Raw genomic sequence first — 14843 nt, 5'->3', positions numbered from 1 at the left:
CTCCCTCCCTCCCTCCCCCTCTCTCTCTCTCTCTCTCTCTTTCTCGCTCAATAGACTACTTTTCTATTTTTTTGTTTGCTTATTGTATTTGCTATGCGCATTTGCATTATACTTTTGTGCTTTATGTTTCTTTCTCTATTATAATACCTATTAGCCATTGCATTTCTCTTTTTGCTACTGTGTGCCTAAAAAAAGTCTATACAACATTTAAGGAAACGTTACTTGTTTTAAGTATCTCATAAATTCTTTGTTACGTACCCGCAAATTTATCATAAGTTCGTCACAAGCGTCAATTTTATTCAAAATACATCCTCCAAAAATCAAAAATATTAAACAAAAAAATAGATTTTCTTACTACGTAGAGAGTCAAACCAATCTTTTTTTAATAAAGTTTTATAATATCCTTGTCAAGAGAACAAATAATTTTTTTGAGCACATGAACGAGCTTTTCTAAAATTTGTAACGAGTATACAGGGCGACAGCTAGCAACTATTGCCACCTAGAATATTTTTAAAGCAAGAAAAAAAGATGATCCTTCAGATCTTCGAAGTTATTCTACTTGAAAAAAGCGTCTTATGGTGCCAATGCTTTTCTCTCAAAATAAAGTAACTTCAAAGGTCTCTGAAGATTACCTTTATTTCTATTTGCTTCGGAGATATCCAACGTGGCGATAGCTTTACTGACTCACTCTGTGTTTTAAGACCATTGTCAAGAGAATATTCTTTGTTGAAATTAACTATCTAACTTAAAGGAAGAAAAGCAAGCCGAATAATTGCTTTTCTTAGTAGAGCAGAATGATATTTTCTGCGTGCAGGATTCAATAAATCTATCTATCCGATTTTTCTCGTTGAACGAAAATCGAGCCTCCTGACTTTTCCGTTCACCGTTCGCTACGATATCGCGCGATATATTGCACGTGGCTAGACAGGACATTAAACGGCGCGTCTACCTTTTCAGGGAAAGTGTCATAAACCACGTACGTCCGGCGGCTCTTATCTCCCTCCCTCGTTCGTTCTTACGATTCCCCGGTGCGTGCTTCCGATTCGTTAGCCTTAATGCGCCAGCTCTTTACGTCCCCGTTTCAACCCTTGTCGGCTCTTCGCTCCCCCTTTCCGACCGACTCTCTCTCTCTGCCATCCCTTCGATTATTGGTGCGAACGCCTGTCGTAGTCTCGTTCCGTAGCTTGCAAATATTTCTCTCTCATCCCGTCGGCTCGCGTCGTCGCGCAAGCTGTAGCGCGGTTAACGTTTCGTGGTCTGAAGCTAATGATCCTTTGAATATCTCAGCACTTGATTCATCTCCAAATTATTACCCACGATGTCGGGTCGTTATGCTTATCTGATAAGCGCGTCGTAGAGCTGCCGTAAACGCAACTGCGTCGTTTCTGTTGGTAACGCGAGACTTTTTCTTCCGTTGGACTCGAGGTGGACTCATTTTCCCCGCAAATGTGCATAAAATTGCCGTGTAAACGTGTGCACAGAACGAACGAGTGCGTGTGCTCTTTTTCTCTTGCAATGCGCTAACACGAGCTGGAGAAATATGTTTCCGAACAGGAGGATTTCGCGAGTCGCGCTCGAAATTATATTAATTTCCCTGTAGATCCGCACCCGTTACGTCGTGAATTAATGTTACACGAAACGAGGCGCCTCACCTTGACGCGATACCGTATTTTTTTTGCACTATTCCTGGCGGCGAATATAATGCGTGTGCCTCGTAATTATACTTCGTTTCCGGCGCGAGCCTTCAGTTCTGCACTTCCCTACGTTCGTGCACATCGTCCGTTGCTTTACAATTGAACTCCTCGTTAATTTGCATGCGGTAATTAAACACGTGGAAACTCGCGACGGCGGGGGTGTGCGCTTGGATCACCGTTTTTGCTTTTTCTCTCTCTCTCTCTCTTTCTCTCTTTCTATCCCTTCTTTTTTTTCACGCAAGTGTATCACGAATTCGTTGAGAGAGGGAGATTTGCTAACCGCGAAAAATATCGCACTGCGAAACTCTTGACAGCAGTAATTGGGCGCGCTTTTCGTACGAAGGTGAATATAAAAAAAAGAACGTTAATTTTCTCTCCTTCCCTTCTGCGCCTTTTCATTTTTAATAACGACAGGCTGCGAGGCGGTTTGAAAAAAAAAGAAAATCCGTGATCTTTGACAATATTTATATAGAAAATGGTCTGTACCAAAAATGAGAGTCTGCAAAGGAGATGACGTGACAAGGGAATATCGTCGCGCCGTTGTAAAAGCGCGCGAGCCTATTTCTCTATTTTTCGTGGAACGTACGGTTTCTCTTTTGCGTGGTGTTCTTTTCTCTTAGGAATTTCCAATTTAACGGCTTTTATGCGAAATATATTGAAAATTCCTACGATAAGGGATCACTATTCAACATTGTCTAGACATTGCTGCGTCGACGACGGAAAGAATATCGCGCACGAAGAAGACACATAAGGATATCATTTGGGTAGATATAGTTACCAAAATGTAACATTGATGTCGTTTTTCACCCATCTATATCAAGAAATTGTAGAGATCATAATACTCTGCAGGTGGTACGCTAGTTTTCTTTGTTTCCTGACCGAGTTGAAATTTTAACCTTATTCTCGACCTCAATATTCCATTTATGTCTACTTTGATATTCCGACGTCTATCAAATTCCTTTTATTCCATTTAACCTACCAACTTTACCGTCCTCTTTAGTCAGCTCACAAGCGGCATTTTGTGCGTTTCCAGCCATTTAGAGGCGCTAAGTAAAACTTCAATTTCCATGTGTATTAAATATTGATCTTTCAGGATATATGCTATCAGAGAAAAAATATCTAAAAAATAATAAATATTTATTTATTTTGAGTACTAATAATATATTTACTTAAATCTAAATTTTTGGTGTTTAAATAGAATAAACAATTGCTTTCATGAGAACCGATAGTGATGTGTTCCAGAAAAACATATACTTTCTCATTTGAAAGAAATTTTTTCTCAATGCCAAAATATATATATATATATATATATATATATATATATATATATATATATATATTAGCACAAGAGTAAATATGTTATTAGTACATCATCTAATAAGTATTTTTTATTTTTTATATATTTTTTCTCAGTGTACAGGTATTGGAAAGTTCATGTCAAAAGTAAAGCCAAAGTTTCGAATTTGATGTCCACGCGTGTTTGAATGGAATTCTCAGTGTTGTATAGCGCAACCAGAACCTGCTATGAATCCCTCAACCATAGTATTTGTTTTGTAGACCACAATAGAGAGACAGCAATATTCTTTCAGTTGAGGCAACTATGTATGAGGATATACGTAATTGAATATCATATATCATAAGAAGTAAGAACTGCATGTATAGACATATAACAGCAATTTTAATGCGATATATATTTTACTTGAATTCACACGCACTTCCTTTATAACCATAGAAAATGTGATTGTAGAAATCATAACAGTTCTCTTTGTGCAACAGAATGGCCGAGACAACAGCACGCGCTTGCGGGCATTTGCGTGTCTCTTTATACAATGAAAAAAAAAGATTTTCTCTATCTGTTACGTAGTATTTTTCCTAACTCATACACACACCACGTCTTGTCTTTCTCCCTCTCTCTCTTTCTAGTCTCGCGATACATCGTGGCAGCGCGACGCGTTGAAATAGACGCCGGAGGGACCGCCGTAATTTCAGTCGTTTTCCACGAGGAATGACTACAGCGCGGACTAAAGAAGAACTTATTACGAACTTACCCGCGCCATAAAGAGCGCGCCCTTACTCTATATTTGCCGGGATGTGTGTTCGGAAACTTTTCTCCCGGAGTGTACACATTTTTCAAGCTCGTATCGGCCGCGTCGCTATTTCCAGAAACAGAATATATCGCCGGATGGCGGCTAGACAATCTATTTTTCAAACGTCCCCGACGGAAGCGCGTCTAATAGAGAATTATCCGTGTGTATTTTTCTCGCGCGACAACGTGCGCGATGAGAAGGGCGCGCGAAATTCTAAATATCCCCGCCGTCTTTAAGAGCTCGAGTATACAGCTGTGCCTGGAAGTTAGCTCGCGAAGCTATTATTCACACGTCGGGATACTTTCGAACTGTAATTCGCAGTCGTCGTCTCGACGGCGAAACGACTGAATCGGTTTTAGCCGGTAAAGAAACTCTCACTCTCTCTCCCTCTCTCTACTCCACTCCACTCCACTCTACTCCCTCACTCTCTCCCCTTTTCTTCCTCTCTGCCTTTGCGAAGGCGCTCGACGACGGGATGTAACATTAGCAGCGGCTTCAGCGAGATGCGCGAGCGTAACGTACATAACGTCATATTATTTCGCACGATGTATACCGGCTGCCGCCTTCCTTCGTGCCGCTCGCGCTTGTCTGTAGCGTTCTCGCGGCGCGGAGGAAGCACACGGGGAACGCGATACGGACACCCCGTGGCTTTTCGTGCCGACTGCTAGACGATCGTACAAGTGCGCGACGCGACGTGCCACCCCATTCGCCTGTGTGAACGCGCGTGTCCGTGCTGTCTGTGTGTGTGCGCACATGTGCAGGTGCGTTTGCATCGCGTGGTCGGCCGCGCGACACGCATCCGGATCGACCGACGCCTCTGACAGTTGACAGATCCTTTCGTGACCGCTCGCCGTTGTCGTCCGTCGCCGCGATTGTACGCGAACGAACGGAAGCGCGGCGCGATTGCAAGTGTTATTATTTCGCGCGACGCGCGCTTTGCGCCACCCTTAATCAGCGCTCGCGGCTCGCGCCGTTATTACGCGAGTTGTTAAGCTACGAAAGTACCAACGCCTGGACATTAGTAACGCCGCTATCTAACAATCTTGTTGTTTTGACCTTTAGATGCGAGTATTTAAACTTTACAACTTACGGAATATATACATACATTATTTATTTATTGATTCAATCAATTAACGGGGAGAGCCCTCAATAATAAGAAGAGAAACGAAAACTTATAACATGATAATACATAACGCAGCTTATACCTCTGATAATTTTGAAAGTCTGAATAACGGCTCGTAATCTATGTACAAGCACGAACTGATCCAAGGTAGTGCTGAGGAAATATGAATATAGTTATGGAACATTACATAACCAAATACGCGAATAACAGTATATATACTTCGAACGCGCAAACATTATAAAAATAGTGTCTAGGTATTAAATGCAAAATTACAATTATATTGAATAAATACATATATTCCACGTTGAATGTTTAAATATTCGTATTTCCAAAACAATAAGAGTGTTCAAAAGTAGATAGCTATGTTATTAGTGTCTAGACCTTGATGTTCTTTCACCTCACCGTTTGTCTGCTGTCGCGCCGTTGGGTACGCCGTTGGACACGCAATATTCTTCAAAATGTAAATGCCGAGTGAGATTTTTCATAAACCGTTCGTACGAGAGCAGTCGTCGCAATAAGCTCTTTGCACGACGACATTCACTGTCAACGTTAACGCTGTTGCGCGCAGCGTTAAGCGCGCCTTACCGTGATCAGCCGAAATTGCATTACTGTGGGACGAAGGTTGTCGTAATTGTTCGCCAACTCGCGATACTCGAAGCAAGACGCGTACTCTTTGACACCTTAAGCACCTTCCGGAATATCTAACGGACTTAACGAACTGCTTTCGTAGTTCTCCGCGTGATGTTGGAAATTATGCGTCCGAATTGTTTCCCTCTCGTGCTCGTATCGCGCCTTTACCCACTCCTAAGAGACACGTGGAATAGCGGGAGATGGTACTGAACGAATCTATTGAAATAGCGGAAAACATCAACGCGCGCTTTTACGCCGACGTGGAATTTCTCTCTCGTCGCGGCACGCGTTTCAAGAGCACCAATAACTGCGCCTCTCTTTGTCGACCACCGTTGAATGCATTCCTTGCATGAAACACACATTAATTCTTTCGCTCGCACTGTGACAGGAAAGAATAAATGTTTAATCATATTAAAATTAAGTTTCAACGCCGTTTTTGTTGTTTTAACTAAAAGAGATGGTAGTTGCAATAAGGTTATTATTATTACACTACACGGAGAGAATATTGCAGTTTCCTTTGTTCATCTAAATTTTTTTTAATTGTACTATGTTCTTAGTAGTACGGGGGAATAACCATCGGTGAGATTTATCTTGCTAAGAAACGCAGAATATTTCGCTAGGAACACAGGAAACGTTTAATGGCACGTTTCAGTTCTCGGAATATGTACCACATGTGAAACGAAGGAATAGTCAATTACTGCAGAATGTCGATTTATCTTTCGGCTACACAAAATTCTATACATTGAGAGAATATTTGAAAATTTATTTATAAGATATAAAATTTATTTGACAGAAATAAGCTTTATTTCGCAGAAACAAACTTTATATTCCGTAATTAAATTTTCCAGTACTTTTTTCTCAGAGTAATTTTTGCTGCAAGTTCCCTTGCAAGTTTCCTTCGTGTGCGATAATATTTACGACAAAAATGGTTCTTCTGACAATAGTTTTGGGAGAAATCTCACATAAAATAAATCTCTGGTCGGCTGTGTGCGATTATAATTACATATCAAACGTTTTTTTTCCCGGATTAGATACCAAATGTTTTTTTCTCAATGCGCCAATGAACCACCATCGCTCAACGGTAGTTGCAGCTGTTATTATGATTATTACAATTTCTGTAATGTCCCGTTTTATTTGCGAGCGCACGAATTATTGTCCTCCGAGTAGTAATTAACGGCCGTACGACGACAATAACGGATAGTAATTCCGACGATAATTTGAATTGGATGTAACGTATTATAGCAAAATAATGATTTTATAGTGCGCGCGCGCGCGGTACGTCGAAGCGGCGATTGTTTCCGATAATCACCGCCCGTAAATATCCGCGGCGTACCTTTTAACGGCGCCGAATAAATTAAACGTACAATCGACGACCATCCCTCCACCTAGTGGCTCCGTTCCTGGACGATGATTACGGGCGGGAGCGTGACGAAACGTGTCGACGGATGTGTCCATCGGGACAAATCGATTTTTTATCGATCGGTGATTAAACTGTACCGCGCGTTGCTACTTACGAACGTCCTGCTCTTGTCTATCCTGGTGATTTGTTGCAAAACGCGATTTATTTTGCGGCTCTCTGCCCGAAAATCAAAATTTTGATCCCGACCTCAATATTCCATTCAACGCCTATTTTGATACGCTAAAGTCAGTATCAACCTCTTTAGATTCCATTTAACCCGCTAGTCTTGTGAAGAGGTCCTCTTCAATAACTACAAATGGCATTTTGTGCGTTTCCTGCCATTTAGAAACGCTGAGTACACTGAGAGAAAAATATAGTTGCTTTCGGCGTCAACTATACTTTTTTTATGATTTTAATCAAAAAATAGGAAAAAGGGCAATTCGAGTTCAAGTACAGGACTAATAGTGCTATATACCATATGGGTAAAAAACCTTCCTTGTGTTAGGAAATCGTGTAATATTTATTGAACATGAATAATCAATATAAAACAATCATACGTTTCGGCTCAACCATGAACCCTCTTCAGTGATAATAAAAAACTCAAGGTTTACGACACGAACGCATTACAATTAGTTAAAGACCTGCATAATTTGACATGAATGTTAATCGCAATATTAAAGCTAATAAGACCGTTACCGAAATAATATTAAATAGTTAATTAATATTGAGAAGTAACCATCATAACTATAAAAATCATAAAATAAAATAAAAAAAATAAGTAAAATTGAAATAATTTCTTTTAATAATAATGATCTTTTTATGATTTTAACCAGAAAAATAATTAGAAGAAACATCTTTCTAATAACACTTACTAAAACAATGGTTCTTCCAATCATTTTTGTGGTTTAAATCACAAAAGAGTATAGTTGACGCCAAAGGCAACTCTCTCTCAGCTTCCATGCGTATCAACATATGCACTTTAAGATATACACAGATATTAGAAAGTTCAATTCCAAAGTAGGGCTACAATTTCGGCTCGGTTAGCCGCGTCTACATCAGGACTTGTCAGAAGAGACAGATAGAGGAAACGTTGTCGTTCGGTGCATACTACAATGAATCGCGTCGCCGCCGTGGCGAGTAATGGACGAGAAAACGCATCTCGCTGATCGAGGGCGAGTCGCGCAACTTTAATTGAAAATCGTCGAGTCGCGAGGGGTTAGCGAGAAATATTGGAAACAGACCCGGCGGATTGCTCGCGCGAAACGCACGATAAACGTGAGTGACATCGATTGGCGTATATCTCCGGGAAAGGGTTAACACCGCGGTGTGATATAGTTAGATAGTTAGAACATATATATATATATATATATATATATATATGTATGTATGTATATATATAGATAAAAGCGTAGCCACGTATATTATATAGCGCACGCATATGATAGCGCGCAAAAGTACGAGAGCTCGTGACAAACGCGCGCAGGGAGCTGCCGCCCCCGCTCGGCGCGCTTACCCTCTTCCCCGCGCGGACGCATAAATTTATTACACCGTCGCCGCGTTCGCACAATTTTCCGCAAACCGTGACGGGTGCGACATTAATGCGGCCGCAACGGCGTGCCGAAATGCGGCTCATCGCCGGGAGCTGACGTTGCTCGGAGTCATCCATCGCGCGGCCGCGCATCGACTGTCGAATTTGTCCGTATCTACGGGGTAGGGGACGTTTCTAACGCGCGCACCGCCACTCCGTCGACTTTATCGACGTACGTTACGTTAGCCATGCGCGAAGCGCAAAACGCAAACGCGTACGCGCCGCTCGCAATATTAACGACCGGTCGCGCGCGTATTCTATTTCTCTCTCGCGTACGCGTGAACGCTAAAGCAAACGCGGCGCGCCGCCGCTTCGCGATTAATATCCTCGCGCTTTCTGCCAGCGGCGGCGTTTGGATTTATAGAACGTAATGATATATTTGCCGCGTGCCGTAATTATGTATTACCGCCGGTGCCGCACCGTGTTCTGCACCGTAACGCGAGACGCAAATGTAACGCCTCCGCCGGCCGGAACAATCCATTCGCGTTTCGCCCTGGACAAGAGTGTATTCATCGTTATTGAGTGGATATTTATTACGTTGTGTTGTACGCGATGAAAAATTCATTTCGACATTTCAATACAGATACGCGTTATAAGGCATGTTTTCTCTCTCTCTCTCTCTCTCTCTCTCTCTGCCTTTCTCTTCCTCTCTGTCCCTTTCCCTGCCTCTCTGCACCGGTATCGATCGCGCTGTTATACGATTGTGCTCGCGTGTGCGCCCGTTAACGAGCATATTACGATGACAATAAGTGAAGTGGTGGTTGATGTTTTAACGTGCGATTATACACGCTCTCGTGGCGTTGCCGCGGCGGATTTACATTAGATGATTTGATTCGAGTCGCAATCGTTTGACCGAATAAAAATTGATTGATGTCAGCTTTTAGAGGTAAAAAATCGCGTTACTGTGCGGACGTTTTTATTTCATGTACGAGACATGGTCGGGAACGTTTAAACGGCAAATAAAAGTTTGCCGGTAACAATAAAATTGCGTAACAAGTTATTCACATCCCCCCTCTCTCTCCCTTTCTCTCTCTCTCTCTCTCTCTCTCTCTCTCTCTCTCTCTCTCTCTCTCTCTCTCTTTTTCTCCATCTTCTCTTTCTTAATATGAATAATGTTTGAGCAATTCTTTTGTGCGCATAACTTGTGCATGTTACATCTCAACGTCGCGCACACGTTGCAGCAACACTCCGTTATTTTTTCACCATATCGCGAATTACGCGGATAAGAGATCTCTGTCTCTTTACCGTTTGTGGTGCGCGGAGAAAAAGCTCTCTCTCTCTCTCTCTCTCTCTGGATTTATTCTTGCTTGTTTGTTTACGATATGTTCGAGTCAAAAAACAAAATAACTTTATATCAAACATCATTTGGTTTCATTTAATTAAACGTTGTTTGATGGAAAAAATTCTATTATATTTGAAAAAGATTTTCATCGAAATAACATATTATTTATTTATAATTTCAAATTTCTTTGAAATTACTTAAACGGAATTATCGAATTTTTTTTAATAAAATGGGGAACTTAAGTGGCCTCCTTCTGTTTGAGCAAAACACTAAATTACTTGAGTAGCCAGACATTAGTTCCTTTGGACTGTTCTAATGACAAAACTTGTTGGGATGTGATAAGATTGATCGAACCCTCGAACAGATCTCTTGCTCTGTGTGATATGCACGCACGCGCTGCTGTTCGAGGAACGCGATCGTCGATCATGATCAGCGATAAGTCGCGGTAATTGATCGCGAATAAATTGGTAATCCAGCGATAACAGCCGCCTCCCGCGTGTGCCCCGGGCCACATAATTAATTCTGGCGTTATCTTTCTGTTTCAGGTGAGTCGACGCCGTCGAGAAAACGGACGAGCGCCTCCCCCGGGGCCGTTCAGCTCCGAACGCGCGTAAATCTTACGTACACGTGCGCGAGTCGGTTCGGTATGTACGTATTTCTTTCTGGCCCTCCTCCTTTCTTTCTCTCCTCCCCTCCCTCTCTCCCTCCCTGTCGCCCTCTCTTCTTGTTTTCTTTCTTTCGGAATATGGTGCACCTCCGACGGTTAAACCGTCCGGTAGCGTCTGCTGTTCGCAGATCAAGCGTATGAATTTTCTTCGCGGAGGATTACAAATAAAATTCTCCGGAATTCCCCTGCGCGGGATATCTTATTTAGTCCCTATCTTTTATCTAGGAGCACAAGGAGCGAGCGTCGGGAGGTTTATCATGTATATTGTTTATATGACGTTTCTCCGCGAATAATTTAGTAGCTGGAGTGGGATGAAAGTTGCCCGCTAATTCCCGTTGATTGATTAACGGGAACTGCGGAATTTATCGTCGCTCGGGTCGCCTAAACACCCGGACGAATGGTTCGATTTAATCTTTCACCCGTGTGTTATATATGGTCCTCTATTTTCAGATAATATTTATAACTGTACTATTCGCTAATATTTATAACTGTACTTTTCTCTTCTTTGAGCCTTTGCTTACCGCTCATTATTACAATTCCAGAGAAAAAAAATAGCTAGAAATATTATTCCATATAATTATTCTACTTAAGTGTTTTTACCTCGCGAGAGAAAGTGCAAGATGCAATTCCATTGACAATAGTGGGGAAATACAGAGGAGTATATATTCTATTAAATTTTAATTTACTTTGTATAAATCCTGTGTGTTTCATCCCACACACACATACACAGAAAGAGAGAGACACACAGACACACGCGTTCCCCCCGTGTTATTAATTCTAATAATTCTGAGATTAAGAGAGATTATACCGTTTAATTTACGATGCACGCTACTCTCTCCCTTACGTGCTCTTCGTGTCGTCCCGTAATTGTATTCGAATAACAAGTCGCTCGACCGTCGGCTCGCGCGCGGTAAATTCCCCTCGGGGGAACCCAACAAATCATATAGCGATCATTTTTGGTAGCACGCTAATTGGACGCCGAGTCCGTGGTTCGTCCCGGCCGAGTGGGCGAGTTTATCGATAATTCCTCGCAAAATGCTAATTTACTGATAACCAAACGCGGCCAATTTAGGGATGCGCTCGGTCCCGCTATCGCTCTTCCGCGCACGTCGATACGCGTGTACGTAACTGCAAAGTGATTTCGCATTCCGCGCGTGTGCTCGAATATTCGAATGTCGCTGTAATACGTGTTTGGTCTTATCAGCAGCGGATCCGAGTGGTGTAATTATTACGAGATATACGCATCGAGATACTCCGAAGGGTCCCGACGTTGAGCGCGAAATATATCTGTCAGTACTCTTCAATCTCGGTCGAGATATCCCCAAAAAGATAATTCCAGAATCAAAAAAGGAAACGCATGATAGGAAATGACGCGGCGCGTTATATATAGGATGCTTTGAGAAATACCCGTCGCCGTGTTCAAACAAACATTCGCTATTCAGACAGAATTTCGTAGATCCAAGTAGACGTGAGGCAAAATCGATGATGGAAACTTTATAGTTGTTTAAAAGGATGCATTGTGCCCATATCTCAAAAATAAGAAAAGATTTTGAGAGAATTAGGGACTGATCTATATTGCATCTAAAAATGACCAAACAAACAATTTAACATTGATTCAGAAGTCACTTTATTTGGATCAAAAGTTACTTTATTTGGAGGTGTAAGCTCAGCAAACATGGTGACGTCCAATGATATTTTAATAACGCATTAATTGTCTTAAATGTCAATAATACGTTGTTTATCGTCTATTTGAGAATATTTTAAAACGTGCTATTATCATAATATATAATTTTACTATCTTTAGAAAATAAAGGAAAAGATAATTAAAAAATCCCAGTTTTCATCCGCATGTACTTTAAGTATTTAAAATGATATATGTAAAGCTTTATTGTGGTTCAGAGAGTTTCAAAGTCAGGGATAATATAAAATGAGGCAAATAAATTATAAAAATTTGTATGATGTCAAGGTAAAATATTAAAGCTAAAGTTATTATTCAACTTATCGGATATCCGGGAAATAGAAATGAATTTCTTATTTCCCGTTACTTTTTGCAGAGACTATACATCCGCGCGGGCAATGCATCCGTAAATTATATCTATAAAGCAATTATATATATTGTGTGTGTGAACGAATTATTAAATTTATTTTATACCGCGTAAATTTTTTGTTACATTGATCCGACGCACCAAAATTTGAGAATTATTATCTAAAGATAAAAATTTTAAAATTACGCTGAAATTTTCACATAATATCTGACATTTCATATGATATTTCATAGCAAAAGTCTTGAGCAAATTTTGACAACTTCTTTCGCGCGTTTCTTTCGTGTCTCCGTTCTTTATCGTTCCATATGACAAACATGAGGGCCGCATGGACCACTCATGAAGAATGCAACTCTCAAATCAAGCAGCTGTCAATTTACGCTCACCTGTCTACCTGGACATCTGCGTCTGAAATATTTACGTCGGCACGCGCGCGTGTATCCGAGAGACACTGTCCAGCGCCGTGAACGCGCGATACAACATCACACTCCGGCAGGGGTTGTCGCGGGTAAAGAGGACGATGCGCTATCGCGAGATCCTCCAGAGGAAAGGGCCGTAGTAGCCCGATATCGGCTGTCGCGTTATTCGCGACCCGCCAACCTCAAAAGCGAGCGGGGGAAACTTCTTGTCCCGGTTCTTCCTTTCTCGGCTCCTTCTCTCCTGTTCTTCTTCCTCTGCTCCGTCGCTTTTGTATCGGATCTCACGCCCGCGCGCGTCTTGTCTCTCGTCCGCCTGTATATCCGCCACGTTTCGTACGTTTTCCTTGAGGTCGGTAAGAGCCCGACGCGGTCGCCGAGAATTTCCTCGGGAAATACGGAAACGCGTGTCCGTCAATCGCGCGCGCGCGAGCCACTTGACACGGCGAAGAGATCGTCGCGACCGCGCGATCCACCCTCGTTTCCTTTCAGTCAAGGAGGAGTGATGTCGCACGAGTGAGATAATGGTTACAAAAGGTACGACATAACGAAATCCGGCGAGAAATTACCTACTTTAGATACCTATCTCGGTGAAATTGGGAGGTACTCGACGATGCAACCGCGGATAATTCGAGAAATGTAGCTCCTCGCGGCAGTATCGAGTATGTTCTCGAGACACGGACCGCGAAACTTCGACGATGATTCTTCTCGTCGTTATTCGCGTCCCGCTTCTTTTATGCGTCCTCATTTTTCGTTTTGTCAAGGATTGGTCCTCCCCCCCTCTCTCTCTCTCTCATCTAACCTAAAAGGACTTGTTATCGTTCGGCTCGAGGAAACAAAGACTCACTTCAAGACTCACTTGGAAGCAGATACTTCCATTTCGCCATTCGGCTTTACCAGAGAGAAACAACACGCGACGAGCGTTCGTCGCGGATGAAGATCCATCGCGGCGAAGATAAAGATTCATCGGACATACGATTCATACACTTTCTTCGGCTGTTGAAGAACGCGAGAGCAGTTACGCACGCGTGCCCCTGGTCTTTGCCTCTGCCTAATTGGCGAAGCCTCGATTTCGCGCATCTAGACATCTGGCGTTCGCGTTTGCGCTATTACCGTTAGCGATTTTAACACGAACTCGAGATTCGCGTCGTGCGCGCGATACGGTTCGCCCGCGATAATCCCGCACCGAAGCGTCGACTGTGAGAAGCGCTTGGCTACGCACACGCGTGCACACAGGGTATAATCGTTCCTACCTTGCGGTATTCTGCCTGTTTAGTTTATTAACTGCGTGCTCTGCGCTAAACTAAACTGGACGAGCCGGAGAGGAGCTCACCGTGCGATTTCGTATCGATCGCTTACGAGCGCCGCGGCATTGAGAGGAGATTTAGTAGCTCGCTCTCGCCCTCGGCCGAGGCGGCGGAAGGCGCAGAATTTTCCATTCGAAGCCGAATGCGCACGGGCTGACGTTCACGAAGCGCGATGCCGAACCAGAAGAGACGTATTGTGTCATTCACCCATTGATAGTACGCGCCCTCGGCGGTTATCTGACCACCGTTGCGGAAATAGCTGTGCCAGATAAACGGAGCGATTTAATTGGAACGTCGATACGGCGCAACGTCCGAGGGCGAAGACGGCGACAGCGACGACGACGACGACGACGATCCGATACAGAGCACCTACTTCCTTCTCGTCTCTATTACGCTCCGGCTCGGACGTCGTATGACCCGACTTCGGAGATCTTGACAGATCGTATGTGCCGGAAGAAGAATGCGTAACGTCCGGTTCGGAAATATCTGCGATCAAATCGACCAAATAATTTCGCGCCGCTGGAAAGTTCTTTGAACGACTTTATTTTCGATCAAAGGAGAACTCTCTCTCTCTCTCTCTCTCTCTCTCTCTCTCTCTCTCTCTCTCT

General features: G+C 42.8%; 1 protein-coding gene across 4 annotated transcripts in view; it reads left to right on the top strand.

Moving 5' to 3' along the window:
• Positions 1-14843, top strand: part of LOC116849386 (furin-like protease 2) — a 474332-nt gene that overhangs the window by 184347 nt on the left and 275142 nt on the right. The window contains exon 3 of one of the 4 annotated variants that reach the window (XM_032826506.1): positions 10349-10447. The exons of the other annotated variants lie outside the window; for them this stretch is intronic. Within the exon in view, the coding sequence (XP_032682397.1) occupies positions 10349-10417 (69 nt within the window). The 3' untranslated portion in view covers positions 10418-10447. Of the gene's footprint in view, positions 1-10348; positions 10448-14843 lie in introns of those variants that run through there. 4 annotated transcript variants of the gene reach the window in all.

Source organism: Odontomachus brunneus, unplaced genomic scaffold, assembly GCF_010583005.1.
Source record: "Odontomachus brunneus isolate Ranch 3 - 2012 unplaced genomic scaffold, Obru_v1 Obru_scaffold_114, whole genome shotgun sequence".
Taxonomy (NCBI): domain Eukaryota; kingdom Metazoa; phylum Arthropoda; class Insecta; order Hymenoptera; family Formicidae; genus Odontomachus; species Odontomachus brunneus.
Note: the sequence above shows the minus strand (reverse complement) of the source record. Positions and strands in the feature narration are given on the sequence as shown.